Source organism: Enhydra lutris, unplaced genomic scaffold, assembly GCF_002288905.1.
Source record: "Enhydra lutris kenyoni isolate GAN:26980312 unplaced genomic scaffold, ASM228890v2 scaffoldscaffold96, whole genome shotgun sequence".
NCBI lineage: Eukaryota > Metazoa > Chordata > Mammalia > Carnivora > Mustelidae > Enhydra > Enhydra lutris.
The window spans coordinates 4,743,396-4,760,870 of record NW_019154180.1 but is presented as its reverse complement, the minus strand read 5'-3'; the positions used below and the strand labels follow the sequence as shown (position 1 = coordinate 4,760,870).

Here is a 17,475-nt window from a genome sequence, read left to right as displayed (position 1 = left end):
TTGTTGAGTTTTAAACTGAATGGATATTGAATTTGGTCAAATGTTTTTTCTGCATCTTTTGAAACAACCATATGATTTTTATCCTTTGTTTTACTGATGTGGTGTATCATGCTGATTTATAAATATGTTACTATCCTTGATTCCCAGAATCAATCCCACTCGATCATGGTAATGATCCTTTTAATGTATTGTTGGATGTGGTTTACTAATACTTTGTTGAGGATTTTTGAATCTATGTTCCTCAGGGATATTGGCCTGTTTTCTTTTTTTGTGATGTCTTTGTTTTTGGTATCAGGGTAATGCTGGCCTTGTAGAATGTATTTTCAAGATTTCCTTCCTCTTCTATTTCTTGGAATAGTTTAAAGGGAATGGGTTATTAACTCTTTTTTAAATGTTTTGTTGAGGGTGCCTGGGTGGCTGAGTCAGTTGGGCATCTGCCTTCAGCTCAGGTCAGAACCCTGAGTCCCACACTGGGCTCCTTGCTCAGTGGCGAGCCTCTTTCTCCCTCTGCCTGTTGCTCCCCCTGCTTGTGCTCACTCTCTTTTTCTCTGACAAATGAATAAATAAAATCTTAAATGAATGAATGAATGAATGTTTGGTAGAATTCCCATGTGAATCCATCTGGTCCTGAATTTTTAATATTTGGTAGGTTTCTGACTACTGATTCAATTTTTTTACTAGAAATTGGGTCTGTTCAAATTTTCTATTTCTTCTTAATTCAGTTTTGGAATTTTGGAATATGTTTCTAGAATTTACCCATTTCTTGTAGGTTGTCCAATTTCTTGGTATATATTTTTTGTAGTACTCTACTGTAATATTTTTATTACTGTGGTGTCAACAGTTCCATATAATACTCAGTGCTCATCAAGATAAGTATACTCTTAATCCTCTTCACCTGTTTCACATCCCACCTCCCCACTGGTAGCCACCTGTTCACTATAGCTAAAAGTATGTTTTTTGGTTTGTCTCCTTTTTTCCCTTTGTTCATTTGTTTTATTAATTCCTCATATGAATGAAATCATATGGTACCTATCCTTCTTTGGCATATTTTGCTTAGTATTATACTCTCTAGATTGATTGATGGTATTGTGATTGGCAAAATTTCATTCTTTTTTATGACTAAATAACATTCCAGTACGTGTGTATATGTCTGTATAACACCTTTATCCATTCATCTATTGATGGGACACTTGAGCTGCTTTCATAGTTTGGCTATTGTAAATAATGCTCCTATAAACATAGGCATGCATGTATTCTTTTTAATTGGTGCTTTATATTCTCTGGGTAAATACACAGTGGTGCAATTAAAAATAATAGGGTAGTTCCATTTTTAACTTTTTGAGAATCCTCCATACTGTTTTCCAGTGGCTGTACCAGTTTTCATTCCCACCAACAGTGCAAAAGGTTTCCTCTTTATCCACATCCTCACCAACACTTTCTTGTGTTTTTTATTTTAGCCATTCTGACTTGTGTTAGGTGATTATCTCATTGTAGTTTTGAGTCACATTTCCCTAATGATAAGTGATGAGATCATTTCAGGTGTCTGTTGGCCATCTGGATGTCTTCTTTAGAGAAATGTTTGTTCATGTATTCTGCCCATTTTTTAATACTTGGGGTTTTTTGGTGTTGAGTTCTAGAAGTTCTTTACATATTTCGGAACAAACCCTTTAACAGATATGTCATTTGCAAATATCTTCTTCCATTCAGTAAGTGGTCATTTAGTTTTGTTGTTTCCTTCTCTGCCTATGTTCTCCTCTAGGATTCTGATGGATTCCTGTCTCACATTGAGGTCTTTTATCCATTTTGAGTTTATCTTTGTGTACGGTATAAGAGAATGGTAGAGTTTCATTCTTCTACATATAGCTGTCCAGTTTTCCCAGCACCATTTATTGAAGAGACTATCTTTTTTCCACTGTATATTTTTTCCTCTTTTGTCGAAGATTATTTGACCACAGAGTTGAGGGTCCATATCTGGGCTCTCTACTCTGTTCCACTGGTCTACGTGTCTGCTTTTATGCCACTACCATGCTGTCTTGATGATCACAGCTTTGTAGTAAAGCTTGAAATCAGGTAACGTGATGCCGCCAGTTTTATGTGCAGAAGCTTTTATTTTGATGAAAGTCCCAACAGTTTATTTTTGCTTTTGTTTTCCTTGCCTGAGGAGACATATCTTGAAGGATGTTGCTATAGTCAATGTCACAGAACATACTGCCTGTGCTCTCCTCTAGGATTTTTAGTTTCAGGTCTCATATTTATAAGTCTTTAATCCATTTTGAGTTTACTTCTGTGTATAGTGTAAGGAAGAGGTCCAGTTTTCCCACTACTTGTCAAAGAGACTTTTCTCCATTGCATAGTCTTGCCTCCTTTGTCAAAGATTAATTGACCATATAATTGTAGGTTTATTTCTGGGCACTCTATTCTGCTCCACTGATCTGTATGTCTACTTTTGTGGCAGGACCATAATGTTGTGATCACTACAGCTCTGCAATATAGTTTGAAGTCTGGAATTAAGGTATCTCCAGATTTGTTTTTATTTTTCCAGATTACTTTGATTATTTGGGGTATTTTGTGATTCCATACAAATTTTAGGACTGGTTGCTCTACTCCTGTGAAAAATGTTACTGGTATTTTAATAGGGATTGCATTAAATCTGTAGAGTGCTTTGGGTATTATAAACATTTTAACAGTATTTGTTCTTCCAATCCATAAGAATGGAATGTCTTTCAATTTCTTTGTGTCATCTTCAATTTCTTTCATCAATATTTTATAGCTTTCAGAGTACAGGTCTGTCACCTCTTTGGTTCAGTTTATTCCTAGGGATTTTATTGCATTTGGTGCAATTGTTAAAAGGATTGTTTTCTTAAGTTCTCTTGCTACTGCTTCAATATTAATGTACAGAAAGGCAACAGATTTCTATACATCAATTTTGTATCTTACAACTTTACTGAATTCATTTATCAGTTCTACTAGTTTTTTGGTGGAGTCTTTAGGGTTTCCTATATATGGTATTAAGCCATCTGCAAAGAGTGAAAGTTTGGCTTCTTCCTTACTGATCTGGATGACTTGTTTCTTTTTGTTGTCTGATTGCTGTTTAGGACTTCCAATACTATGTTTAAAAAAAAAAGTGATGAAAGCAGACATCTTTGTTTTATTCCTGACCTTACGGGTAAAGCTCTTAATTTCTACCCATTGAGGATGATGTTAGCTGTGGGTTTTTCATCTAAGGCCTTAAGAATGTTGAAGTATGTTCCCTCTAAAACTACTTTGTTGGGGGTTTTCATCACCAATGGATGTTATTTTTCAAAATTTTTTTGCATCCTTTGAAACGATAACATGGTTTTTATCTTTTCTTCTCTTGATATGATGTAGCAGATTAACTGATTTGTGAATACTGACCACCCTTGCAGCCCAGGAATAAATCCCACTTGTGTGTGGTGAATGGTTTTTCTTAATGTATTGTTGGATTTGGTTTGCTAGTATTTTGTTGAGGACTTTTTCATCTATGTTCACAAGAGATACTGGCCTATAGTTCTCTTTCTTGTGGTGTCTTTAACTGTTTATCTGGTTTTGGTATCAGGGTAATTCTGGCCTCAGAATGAATTTGGAAACTTTCCTTTCTGTTTTATGTTTTGGAAAAGTTTGAGATAGGTATTTACTCTTCTTTAAATGTTTGGTAGAATTCCCCTGTGAAGCTGTCTGTTCCTGGATTTCTGTCTGTTGGGAGGTTTTTTTCATTACTGATTCAACTTCATTTCTGAAACTGGTCTGTTCAAATTTTTCAATTCTTTCTGCTTCAGTTTTGGTAGGTTGTTTCTAGGAATTTGTCCATTTCTTCAGATTGCCCAGTTTGTTGGCATATACTTTTTCATAATATTCTCTTATGATTATTTGTATTTCTGTGGTGTCAGTTGTTATTTCTCCTCCTTTATTTCTGATTATTTGTGCCCTCTTTCTCTGATATTTTCCAAGAAACTGCTCCTCGTTTCTTTGATTTGTTGGTTTTTTTTTTTTAATCTTTCCACTTCGTTTATTTCTGCTCTAATCCTTACTATTTCCTTCTTTCTGCAGGTTTTGGGTTTTGTTTGCTCTTTCACTAGCTCCTTTAGATGTAAGGTTAGGTTGTTTACTTGAGATTTTTCTTGCTTCTTGAGGTAGGCCTATATTGCTATAATCTTCCTTCTAAGAACTGCTTTTACGGCATCCCAAAGATTTTGGACCATTTGATTTTCATTTGCATTTCTCTCCAGATAATTTCTGATTTCTTCTCTGACTTCTTGGTTGATGCATTTATTATGTAATAGCATGTCATTTAACTAACATGTATTTATGGTTTCCCAGATTTTTTTTTTTTTTTTTTTTTTTTTTTGCTGTGGTTGATTTCTAGTTCTATAGCTTTGTGGTCAAAAAAGATACAAGGTATGACTTTGATCTTTTTTAATTTGTTGAGACTTACAGCCTAATATGTGATCAATTCTGGAAAACGTTCCCTGTGCACTTGAAAAGAATTTATATATTCTGCTGTTTTTGGATGGAATGTTTTGAATATATCTGCTAAATCCATTTGTTCCTGCTTCAATCTCGTTACTAGATATGGGTCTATTCAGGTTGTCAAATTCTTCCTGATTGAGTTTTGGAAGTTTAGGAGGTTTCCAGGAATGCATCCATTTTGTCTACATTGTTTAACTTATTGGTATATAATTGTTGATAATAATTTATGATGATTGTTTCTATTTTCTTGGTGTTAGTCATGATCTCTCCCTTTTCATTCATAATTTTATTAATTTGAGTCTTCTCTCTTTTCTTTTGAATAAGTTTGGCCAATGGTTTATCGATCTTATTGATTCTTTCAAAAAACCACCTTCTAGTTTCAATGATGCATTCTACTGTATCTCTAGTTTCTATCTCATTGATCTCTGCTCTAATCTTCATTATTTCCCTTTTTATGTGTGGGGTTGGCTGCATTTGTTGCTGATTCTCCAGTTCTTTAAGGTATAAAGACAGCTGGTATATTCTGGATTTTTCAATTTTTTTGAGGGAGGCTTGGATGGCTATGTATTTCCCCCTTAGGAACACCTCTGCTGTATCCCATAGGTTTTGGACCAAAGTGTCTTCATTCTCATTGGTTTCCATGAATTGTTTCAGTTCTTCTTTGATTTCCTGGTTGATCCAAACATTCTTAAGCAAGGTGGTCTTTAGCTTCTAGGTGTTTGAATTCCTTCCGAACTTTTTATTATGGTTGAGTTCTAGTTTCAAAGCATTGTGAACTGAGAATATGCAGGGAATAATCTCAGTATTTTGGTATCGGTTGAGTCCTGATTTGTGACCCTGTATGTGGTCTATTCTGGAGAAAGTTCCATGTGCACTTGAGAAGAATGAGTATTCTGTTGTTTTAAGGTGGAATGTTCTGTATATATCTATGAGGTCCATCTGGTCCAATGAATCATTCAATGCTCTTGTTTCTTTACTGATTTTCTGCTTAGATGATCTGTCTATTACTGAGAGTGGTGTGTTAAGATCCCCTACTATTAATGTATTCATATCAATATGACTCTTTATCTTGATTAACAGTTATCTTAGGTAGTTGGCTGCTCCCATATTGGAGGCATAAATATTTACAATTGTTAGATCTTCTTGGTGGATAGACCCTTTAAGAATGCTGTAGTGTCCTTCTGTATCTCTGACTACAGTCTTTAGTTTAAAATCTAATTTATCTGATATGAGAATCGCTACCCCAGCCTTCTTTTGAGGCCCACTGGCATGAAAGATGCTTCTCCATCCCTTCACTTTCAGTCTGGATGTATCCTTAGGTTCAAAATGGGTCTCTTGGAGACAACATATGGATGGGTCCTATCTTTTTTTTTTTTAAGATTTTATTTATTCATTTGACAGAGATCACAAGCAGGCAGAAAGGCAGGCAGAGAGAGAGAAAAGAGGAAGCAGGCCCCCCGCCAAGCAGAGAGTCCGACACGGGACTTGATCCCAGGACCCTGAGATCATGACCCAAGCCTAAGGCAGAAGCTCAACCCACTGAGCCACCCAGGTGGCCCATGTCCTGTCATTCTATCCAATCCGCAACCCTGTGCCATCTTATGGGAGGGTTTAGGCCATTCACATTGAGAGTGATTATTGAGAGATATGTTTTATTGACATCATGTTACCTGTGAAGTCCTTGTTTCTATAGATTATCTCCATAAATTTCTGTTCAATGACACTCTTGGGTTCATTCTTCTTTTATAGAACTCCCCTTAATATTTTTTGTAGTGCCAGCTTGGTGGTTACATACTCTTTTAAACCTTGCCAAGATTGAAGCAGTGATCAAAAACCTCCCAAAAAAAACAAGAGCCCAGGACCTGACGGATTCCCTGGGGAATTCCACCAAATTTTCAAAGAAGAAATAATACCTATTTTCCTGAAGCTGTTTCAAAAAACTGAAGCAGAAGGAAACCTCCAGACTCTTTTTATGAAGCCAGCATTACCCTGATCCCCGAATCAGGCAAAGACCCCATCAAAAAGGAGAATTTCAGACCAATATTATATTTCAGACCTGATGAATATGGATGCTAAGATTCTCAACAAGATCCTAACTAATAGGATCCAACAGTGTATTAAAAAGATTATCCACCATGACTAGGTGGGATTTATCCCTGGGTTGCAAGGGTAGTTCAACATTTGCAAATCAATCAATGTGATAGAACAAATCAATAAGAGAAGGGAGAAGAACCACATGGTCCTCTCAATTGATGCAGAAAATGCATTTGACAAGATACAGCATCCATTCCTGATTAAAATGATTCAAAGTATAGGGATAGAGGGAACATTCCTCAACTTCATAAAATCTATCTATGAAAAACCCACAGCGAATATCATCCTCAATGGGGAAAAGCTGACAGCCTTCCCTTTGAGATCAGGAACACAACAAGGATGCCCACTCTCACCACACTGTTCAACATAGTGTTAGAAGTCCTAGCAACAGCAATCAGACAACAAAGAGAAATAAAAAGTATTCAGATTTGCAGTGAAGAAGTCAAACTCTCTCTCTTCACAGATGACATGATACTTTATATGGAAAACCCAAAAGACTCCACCCTCAAACTACTAGAACTCATACAGCAATTCAGTAATATGGCAGGATACAAAATCAGAGAACATAAAGAACCAAGGAAATATGTCAACACCATAAGGTAACAATCATTCTCCAATAACAAATCAAAAGGGTGAAACTTTGCAATCTAGCTAATAAAGAATTCAAAATATCTGTTCTGAAAAACTTAAGCTGCCAAAGAAACACACAGAAAAACAATCAACAAAATCAGGAAAGCACTACATGAACAAAATCCGAAATGTAACAGAGAGAAGTCAACAAAGAATCAAATTCTGGAGGTGAAGAATGAATGAGATGAAAAATTCAATAGAAAACATCTACCTCAAAGTAATCTAAATGGAAGACATAATAAGTGAGCTAGAGGATAGGAACTTTGAGACAACCCAGGGGACAGCAAAGAGAAAATAATGAAAAATAATCCAAAAAGCCTGTAAGATCAATGGGACTCCATCAAACATACAAATATTAGAATAACTGGGGTTCCAGGAGTAAATAAGAGGGGCAACAAGACAGAAAGCTTATTTAAAGAAATAATAGTGGAAAAATTTCCAAATCTGGAGAGAGACCTGGACATCTAAGTTCATTATGGTAAGAGATCACCCTATTATCTCAATGCAAAAATACCTTCTTAAGATACATCATAATAAAACTGTCAAAAATCAAAGATAAAGACAGACTCTTAAAAGCAGCCAGAGGAAAAATAAAACTATAACCTACAAAGATATTCCTATTACGCTATGAATGGATTTTGCAGCAGAGACCCTAAAGGCCAGAAACGAATGTGGAATAATATATCCAAAGTGTTGAAAGAAAAAACTGCCAGCCAAGAATAGTCTATATGACAAAGTTATCCTTAAACATGAAGGAGAAATAAGATATTCTCAGACAAATCAAAGCTAAGAGAGTTCATTACCACTAGACTTGCCATGCAAGAAATTCTAAAAGGAAAAGACACTAGTGACATGAAAACACAGAAAAGTATATAATACACTGGTAAAGATTAAATGTACAGACATAGAAAACTAATTCTGTAATAAGATGGTGTGTTAAACACTTAGATACAGTATAAAGGTTAAAAGAAAAGAATATTAGAAGTATCTATAACTACTATAATTTTTTAACAAAAACACAGTAGAAAAAGGCAAATTGTGACACCAGGAGTATAAAAGGGGAGTAAATATGTGGAGTTTTTGTATGAAAAGTTGCTATCACCTTAAAGTTGACTATTTTATCTATAAGATGGTTAATGCAAGCCCCATGGTAACTGCAAAGCAAAAACCTGGAATAGATTCACAACAGATACTGAAATAGGAAAGGGAACACACAATCCCAAAATATCACCAATTTTAAAAAGTGGGCAGACATTTGAGACAATAGAAATAGACATAGAGGGTATCATGCTAAGTGAAGTAAGTAACGATAAATACCATATGGTTTCACTTATACGTGGAATCTAAGAAACAAAACAAACAAAAACAGAAACATGCATAAATAATGAGAACTGGTGGTTGCCAGAGGGGAGGAGGTCAGGGGATAGGTGAAATAAGTGAAGTGGATTAAGAGGGCCAAACTTCCAGTTATAAAATAAATAAGTAACAGGGATGAAAAGTATAACACAGGGAATATAGTTAATAATATCATAATAAGTTTCTATGGTGAGAGATGGAACTACACTTATTGTGGTGAGCATTTCTTAATGTATATAATTATAACATCACTATGTTGTACATCTGAAACTAATATATATATATATATATATATATATATATATATATTCTGGGGGAAAATAATAAATAAAAGGAAAAAAATAAAAAGGCAGAAATGGAAGGAAAAAGGAACAACGAAATAACAAAACATCTAGAAAGCAATGAACAAAATGGAATTAGTAAAAATTACTCTAACTGTAATAAGTTCACCAATCAAAAGGCAAAGAGTGACTGGATGGATTAAAAATAAAAAAGACCCAACAATATGCTACTTACATGAGACTCAATGCAGATTTAAGTACACACATAGGCTTAAAGTGAAGGTATGGAAAAAGATATTCCATTCATGTGGAAACCAAAAGAAAGTGGGGATAAAATAAGAAGGTACACCAAAGATGCTTAAAAAAAAAGATAAATACAGTCATTATATAATATTAAAGTGGTCAATTCACTAAGAAGATACAACAATTTTAAATACATATGCACACAGGGGTGTGCGTGGCTCAGTTGGTTAAGTGTCTGTCCAACTCTTGATTTCAGCTCAGTTCATGATCTCAGGATTATGGTATTGAGCCCCACATCGGGCTCTGTGCTCATCAGGGAGTCTGCTTGGGACTCTCTCTCTCCCTCTCTCTCTGCCCCTCCCCCCACTCTCACACTCTCTTTCTCTCTAAAATAAAAATAAATCTTCAAAAAAATAAATATATATGCACACAATATCAGGGTTAGATACTTAGGTATTAAGATACCTAAGTATCTGTGGTGCCTGGGTGGCTCAGTGGATTAAGCCACTGCCTTCAGCTCAGGTCATGATCTCGGGGTCCTGGGATCGAGCCCCGTATCTGCCTCAGCATCCCTGCTGAGCAGAAAGCCTGCTTCCCCCTCTCTCTCTGCCTGACTCTCTGCCTACTTGTGATCTGTCAAGTGAATAAATAAAATCTTAAAAAAAAAAAAACCAAAACCTAAGTATCTTAATACTAGCAGATCTGAAGGAAGATAATAATACAATAATAGCAGGTGACTTCAATATACCTCTTTCTAGCAATGGCTAACATCCAGACAGAAATCAACAAGGAAACATGACTTAAACCATACAAGTGGTCATAACAGGCATACACATAACATTCCATCCAACAGTAGCAAAATACACATTCTTCTCAAGTGCACAAGGAACATTCTCCAGGATACGTCAGATGATAGGACACAAAACAAGTATTAACAATTTTACGAAGAAAATCATACCAAGTTTCTTTTCCAACCACAGTAGTAGGATACTATAAATCAAAATGCAGAAAGCTGGAAAATCTACAAATATGTGGAAACTAAATAACACACTCCTGAACAACCAATGGATTAAAGAAAAAAATCAAAAGGAACCAGAAACAAAAGAAAAAACTAAGCCCAAAGTTAGTGGAAGGAAGGAAATAAACAAAGACTAAAGTGGAAATTAATGAAATAGAAACCAGAAAAATAGAAAAGATCAACAAAACTGATGGCTGGGTTTTTTTTGAACCAACAAAATTGACAAACCTCTAGCTAGACTAAGGGGATAAAGAAGGTTCACATAAAATCAGAAATAGGAGACATTACAACTGATACTACAGAAATACACAGGATCATAAGAGACTCTTATGAATAATTATATGACAACAAACTGGATAAAGAAGAAATGGATATAATCCTAGAAACATAAAACCTACCAAGACAGAATCAGGAAGAAATAGAAATTCTGAACTTTCCAAAAATGGGTAAGGAGACTGAATCTGTAACCAAAAACCTCCTAACAAAGAAAAACCTAAAACCAGATGGCTTCACTGGTGAATTATACCAAACAATTAAAGCAAAATTAATGCCAAACCTTCCCAAACCGTTCCAAAAAAACCAAACAGGAAATACTTCCAAACTCATTTTATAAGGCCAGCATTACCCTGACACCAAATCCAGACAGGAACACAAGAAAACCATAGACCAATATCCCTGATGAACACAGATGCAAAAATTCTCAAAAAATTATTAGTAAATTAAATTCAACACCACATAAAAATGATCATATACCATGACCAAGTGGAATTTATTCCTGGCATATAATGGTTCAACATATACAACTCAATATATGTGATACAACACATTAATATAATAAAAGATAAAAACTTACATGATACACATTAATATAATAAAAGATAAAAACTTATAATCAAATCAACAGAGGCAGAAAAACATTTTACAAAACGTATCATTTCACAATAAAAACCTTCAATAAATTGAGTATAGAAGGACATATTTCAGCATAATAAAGGTCACATATGACAAACCCAAATGTAACATCATATTCAATGGTAAAATATTAAAAGTTTTTCCTCTAAGATCAGGAACAAGACAAAGGTGCCCACTCTCACCACTGTTATTCATAAAGTAGTGGAAGTCCTATGTAGAGCAATCCAGCAAGACAATTAAATAAAAGGCATCAAGATAGGGGCGCATGGGTGGCTCAGTTGTTAAGCATCTGCCTTCAGCTCAGGTCATGATCCCAGGGTCCTGGGATCAAGCCTTGCATCAGGCTCCCTACTCAGTAGGAAGCCTGCTTCTCCCTCTCCCACTCCACATGCTTATTTTCCCTCTCTCACTGTGTCTCTCTGACAAATAAATAAAATCTTTAAAAAAAAAAAGGCATCGCAATAGAAAAGGAAAACTAAAACTGGCATCATTTGCAGATATGATAGTATATACAGAAAATCCTAGACTCAACCATAAAATTGTTGAACTCATCAACGAAGGTAATGAATTTGTAGGACATAAAATCAACATATAGAAATCAGTTGAATTTCTATATACTAACAATAAAAATATCCAAAAAAGTAATAATGAAAACTATCCCAATCATAATACCATCAAAAGTAACAAAATACTTATGAATAAATTTAACCAAGGTAAAAGATCTCTGCAACTAAGACTTCAAGACATTGATGGAAGAAATTAAAGACACAACAAATATAAATATCCCATATTCATGGATCAGAAGAACTAATATTGTTAAAATGGCCATACTACCCAAATCCATCTACAGATTCAATGCACTGTCTTTCAAAATTCCAATGGCATTTTCACAGAAATAGAAAAAACAATCCTAAAATTTCTATGAAACCACAGAAGACCCCAAACTGATAAAGCAATTCTGAGAAAGAACAAAGCCAGAGGAATCACAGTTCCTGATTTCAAACTATACTATAAAGCTGTAGTAATTAAAACAGTATGGTACTGGCCTAAATAAACAAAGACACATGAACCAGTGCAACAGAACAGAGATCGCAGAAACAAACTCCCACATATACCATTGACTAAGATGTCACAAGAGAGCCAAGAATACTCACTAGGGAAAAGACAGTCTCTTCAACAAATAGTGCTGAGAAAACTGGATACCACATGCAGAAAACTAAAACTGGATTCCTTAGAACACCTCCCAAAAAATAACTTGAAATGGATTAAAGACTTAAATTCCAAGACTAAAACTATTAAATTCCTAGAAGAAAACACACAGAAGAAGGTTTTTGACACTCGTCTTCAAGCAAAACTCAACAAGTGGAACTACATCAAACTAAAAAGCTTCTGGCCAACAAAATAAACAACCAACAAAATGAAAAGGTAATCTACAGAATGGAAGAAAATATTTATAAACCATATACTAGATAAGGGGTTAATATCTAAAATAAGGAATCCATACAACTCAGTTAACAAAAAAAACACAGACACACTATTAAAAATGGTCAAAGAAACTGAATAGACACTTTTCCAAAGAAGATATCCGGATGGCCAACAGACACATGAAAAGATGCTCAACATCACTAATCTTCAGGGACAGGCAAATCAAAGCCACAATGAGATACTGTGGATATCACACCTGTTTGAATAGCTATCATCAAGAAGACAAGAAATCACAAGTGTTGGTGAGGATGTGGAGAGAAGGAAACCCTTATGCACTGTTGGTGGGAATATAAATTGGTTCAGCCACTACGGAAAATAGTATAAAGGTTCCTCAAAAAATTAAAAATACGGGGTGTCTGGGTAGCTCCGTTGGTGAAGTGGCTACTTTCCGCTCAGATCATGATCCCAGGGTCCTGGGATTGAGCCCCGCATCAGGTTCCCTGTTCAGCGGGGAGCCTGCTTCTCCCTCTCCCTCTGCTGCTCCCCCTGCTTGTGCGTGCCCTGTCAAATAAGTAAATAAAATGTTTTTTAAAAATTAAAAATACAACTACAATATGATCTAGCAATTCTACTTCTGGGTATATACCCTAAGGAAATGAAAACAGGATACTGAAAAGACATCTGCATGCCCATGCTTAATGTAGCATTATTCACAATAGCCAAGATACAAAAACAACCTAAGTGTCCATCAATGGATAAATGGCTAAAAAGATGAAGTATATATACATGCAACAGAATATTACTGAGTCACAAAAAAGAATGATACCCTGTCATTTGTGACAACACAGATGGATCCTGAGGGCACTATGCTTAGTGCTATAAGCCAGACAGAGAAAGACATGTATTATATATTACTTATAAGTAATATAAGAATCTAAAACTGCCAAATTTGTAGCAACAGAGACCAGAATGGTGGTTACCAGTTGCTGGGAGATGGACAAACTGGGGAAGTGTTGTTAAAGGGTACAAAATTGCAACTAGAAGATGAATAAATTCTGGAGATCCAGTGTACAGCACCAATTATACTGAAAAATACTGTATTATATACTTCAATACTGCTAATAGACTAGATCTTAAATGTTCTCACCACAAAAAAAGAAATGACAATTTATATGATATGATAGTGGTATTAGCTAAAAGCTAAAGTGGTAATCATATTGCAATATATAAATGTATCAACATGTTGTACACCTTAAACTCACATGATGTTTATGCAAATTGTATCTCAATAAATAAAAAAACAAGAACAAAGGGGGATTTACTAGCCAACAAACAGAGTAAAGGGGTAGTCAGTAGATGAAAAATTACTGAGGAAAAAGTCAAGGGTAAGGTTCTATCCTTTTATTTATCTTAGGCCTAACCTACCCTAAAATAATCTTCCTAAAGGCAAGCCAAGGACGTATTCATCAAAGGTAGAGGATGAGGAACCTGATCAGCTATCAAGGGTGATCAGATATCAAGGGTAGGGGATTAACTTAAGACTGGCTCAGGTAGACCTGGGACACAGCCCAAGAATCAGGCCTAGTCAAATAGAGGGCTCAGAGGAGATGGTCCAACACTTGGTCAAGCAGTCTTTGGCATGTAAGATCTGTATGCCAAAAGCTACAAAACATCATTGAAAAAAATCAAAGAAGACCTAAATAAATGAAAAAACATCTCATTCATGAATCAGAAGTTTAATATTATTGAACTTGGCAATATTTCCCAAACTGGTTGCACAACTCTGAATATATTAAAAATCACTGGATAGTATACTTCAAATAGGTGAATTGTATGGTCTATGACTTTATCTCAATAAAGTTATTTAAAAAATCAACCTGTTAAAAATCAAAGAGAGATGATTAGAAATGCTTTTGCTACATTTTAATTTGATTATCTCAGTAATTGTAAAAATAAATCATTTAAAAGAAGTTGACTTAGAAGTTTCATTTTCTGGGAGCTTCATGCATTTGCAATAAAAATACAGTAGTTGGCTGATTCACTTTTGGGTGAAATAAATAAATTTGGTAACAAAAACAGAAAAGAAATATTAGTTTATTCAGCTGATTCTCTAGTCTGCATCTAGACATACAATTAAAACTAAAACCAATGAGAGGAAATTACTTCAAATAGCTAAGAGACAAACATATCAAGAACTGCATGTTTCTCCCTTTTATGCTCAACATCACTGATTATTAGGGAAATACAAATCAAAACTACAAAGATATACCACCTCACACCAGTTATAATGGCTAAAATTAACAACACAGGAAACAATATGTGTTGGAGAGGATGTGGAGAAAGGGGAACCCTCTTACACTGTTGGTGGGAATGCAAGTTGGTGCAGCCACTCTGGAAAACAGTATGGAGGTTCCTCAAAAAGTTAAACATAGAACTACCTTATGATCCAGTAATTGTACTACTAGGTATTTACCTGAAGAATACAAAAATACGGATTTGACAGGAGACATGCTATAAACACCAATGTTTATAGCAGCATTAACTACTATAGCCAAACTATGGAAAGAGCCCAAATGTCCATCAACTGATGAATGGATGTAGAAGAGGGGGTATATGTATACACACACACACACACACACACACACACACACACACACACACACGTACACACACAATGGAATATTACTCAGCCATCAAAAAGAATGAAATGTTGCCATTTACAATGATGTGGTTACAGCTAGAGATTACAATGCTAAGCAAAATAAGTCAGAGAAGGGAAACTGCCATATGATTTCACTTGTATGGGAAATTTAAGAAACAAAACAAATGAACAAATGGAAAAAAAAACAGAGAGGTAAATGAAGAAACAGACTCTTAACTATAGAGAACTCAGTGATGGTTACCAGAGGGGAGGTTTGGTGGGAGACTGTTACATAGGTGGTGGGGATGAAGGAGGACACTTGTGGTGAGCACTAGGTGCAGTATGGAACTGCTGAATCACTCTACTGTACACCTGAAACTAGTATTACACTATATGTTAACTAACTGGAATGAAAATAAAAATTTTTTAAAAATGTTTCTCCCTTTTGATTATTAATCTCATTCCTGGGACTTAATCTCAAGAAAATAAGAAAAATAGGCACAAAATCATTTATAGCAGTACTGCTATTATAACACAAACCTCTAAATCAGTGCTACCTAACGAGTGTTTGCTAATGCTTCAACCAAGTCCCTAAGCACACAGTTCAGTCCAACTGACATATTCATAACAAGATGTTCTCAGTGAAGGAAGCACAGCACTGACTTACATGCCGGCGCAAGCTCTTTGGTTATAAAACAATATGCAGAGTAACATTGCTCTTAAGAACCGAAGTGTCCAAAATAAGGACGATTCTAACCTATAATATAACCCAATGAAATACTGTATGAGCAAAAAGATTAATGAGTGCTAACAATAATTCAGCTCTTAGTATGTGCTAGGCACTGTACAAGATGCTTTACATACATTATCTCCTTTATCCTGGTGACCTTGGGTTCTACCATCTCCTTTTTGCAGATTAGGAAACAAAGCTCAAAGAAGTTAGAGGATTGACCAAGGACTACCAGCAGGCTGGAAGTGAAATCAGGATTCAAACTCAGGCAAATATGACTCCAAATCTTGGTCACTGTATTATATTGCCTCAACAAAACTGAATATAAGCTATTATTTTATATATGTGTGTGTATATGTGTGCGTGCGTGTGTGTGTGTGTGTGTGTGTGTGTATCTTAAAAGAAAAAATGGAAATGAATCTTTAGGATGCTGGGATCAAGAGTATTTTTTTCTTAAATATCTTTACAGCTTGTACCTATGCTAATAATAAATGTACCAGTGATTCAAATAGTAAATCCAAGATTATAAGTAAAATGACATTTATGAAATTTGACAATGTCTCAGTTAAATATCTTACAAAACAACAATATAATAATTTTCATTCAATTTTATACGAGTTATTGTCTGAGATATTCCCCTTAGAAAGAGTGGTTCTCAAACTTCAATATGCATTCGAATCCTCTGGAGGGCTTGTGAAAACACAGATTGCTGGGTCCCACTCACAGAGTTTCTGTTTCAATAGCTCTGGGGTGGGTCCCAAAAACTTGCATTTCTAATAAGTTCCCAAGGGATGCTGATGCTGCTGGCCCAGGGACTACATTTTTGAGAACCAGTGTTTTTAAAAAACTAGCATCATCCTAAATCTAAATACAATTGCATAGTCAATTAAAAAATAAATGATACATTTCTCTGGATTATTTTAATGTGCTAAAGAGCTTGACAAAACATAGGCTGACACAATTTATATCATAGTTCATTATTTGAAGAGTACAAGAGTTTTTTTGGACCAATTCTTTCTCTCAATCAAGTGCTACAAACTTTCTGAGGAAGTCAAAAAGTTATACTTTAAGTACCTACTGATAACATCAGCTATTTAAGTACCTCCAGCCAAAACTACTTTATTCTCAATTGCTGAACTGTTGCAAGAGTCTCGGAAATTATTCTTGGTAAGCCAACTAACAAATTAGAATGAAAAACAGTCATAAGTACTAAGAAAAAAAAATTCATACAGGAGTCAGTATCATGGATAGGTAATATCCGTATCTTAGCTGACAGTTTTCAAAAGTAAGATTCAGGAAGTACTATTTCAGCCTTTCTTGAATAATGTGACCCCAATCAAGTAATCTATTATCATTTTTGCATGTGGACTATGCCATGAAACATACCTATGTTTCTGACCATGATTCCTTTCAGTTCATCCACTTGGGCTTGAGTCTCCACCACTTTGTCTATGCCCTTATTCTCAGAGTGATGCTTCTATAAGAAAACAAGATTTAACTTACCCAGACATTATTTACAATAGAAAAACAAAAAGAAGAGGAATGACAGTAAGGAATGCTATTAAATTATGCCTATACTGATACAAAAGATACATTCCATTTCACTTAAAAATTGTTATCAGGCCTAGGGAAAAATATAGGCAGCATAAAAAAATGT

The 17,475-nt window shown here is 35.1% G+C and overlaps 1 protein-coding gene across 1 annotated transcript in view; it reads right to left on the bottom strand.

The window, feature by feature from the left end:
• LOC111139153 (vesicle associated membrane protein 7) overlaps positions 1 to 17,475 on the bottom strand; it is a 48,707-nt gene that overhangs the window by 11,271 nt on the left and 19,961 nt on the right. Inside the window, exon 5 of the mRNA XM_022491310.1 lies at positions 17,205 to 17,295. Coding sequence (XP_022347018.1) covers positions 17,205 to 17,295 — 91 coding nt within the window. The remainder of the gene's footprint in view (positions 1 to 17,204; positions 17,296 to 17,475) is intronic.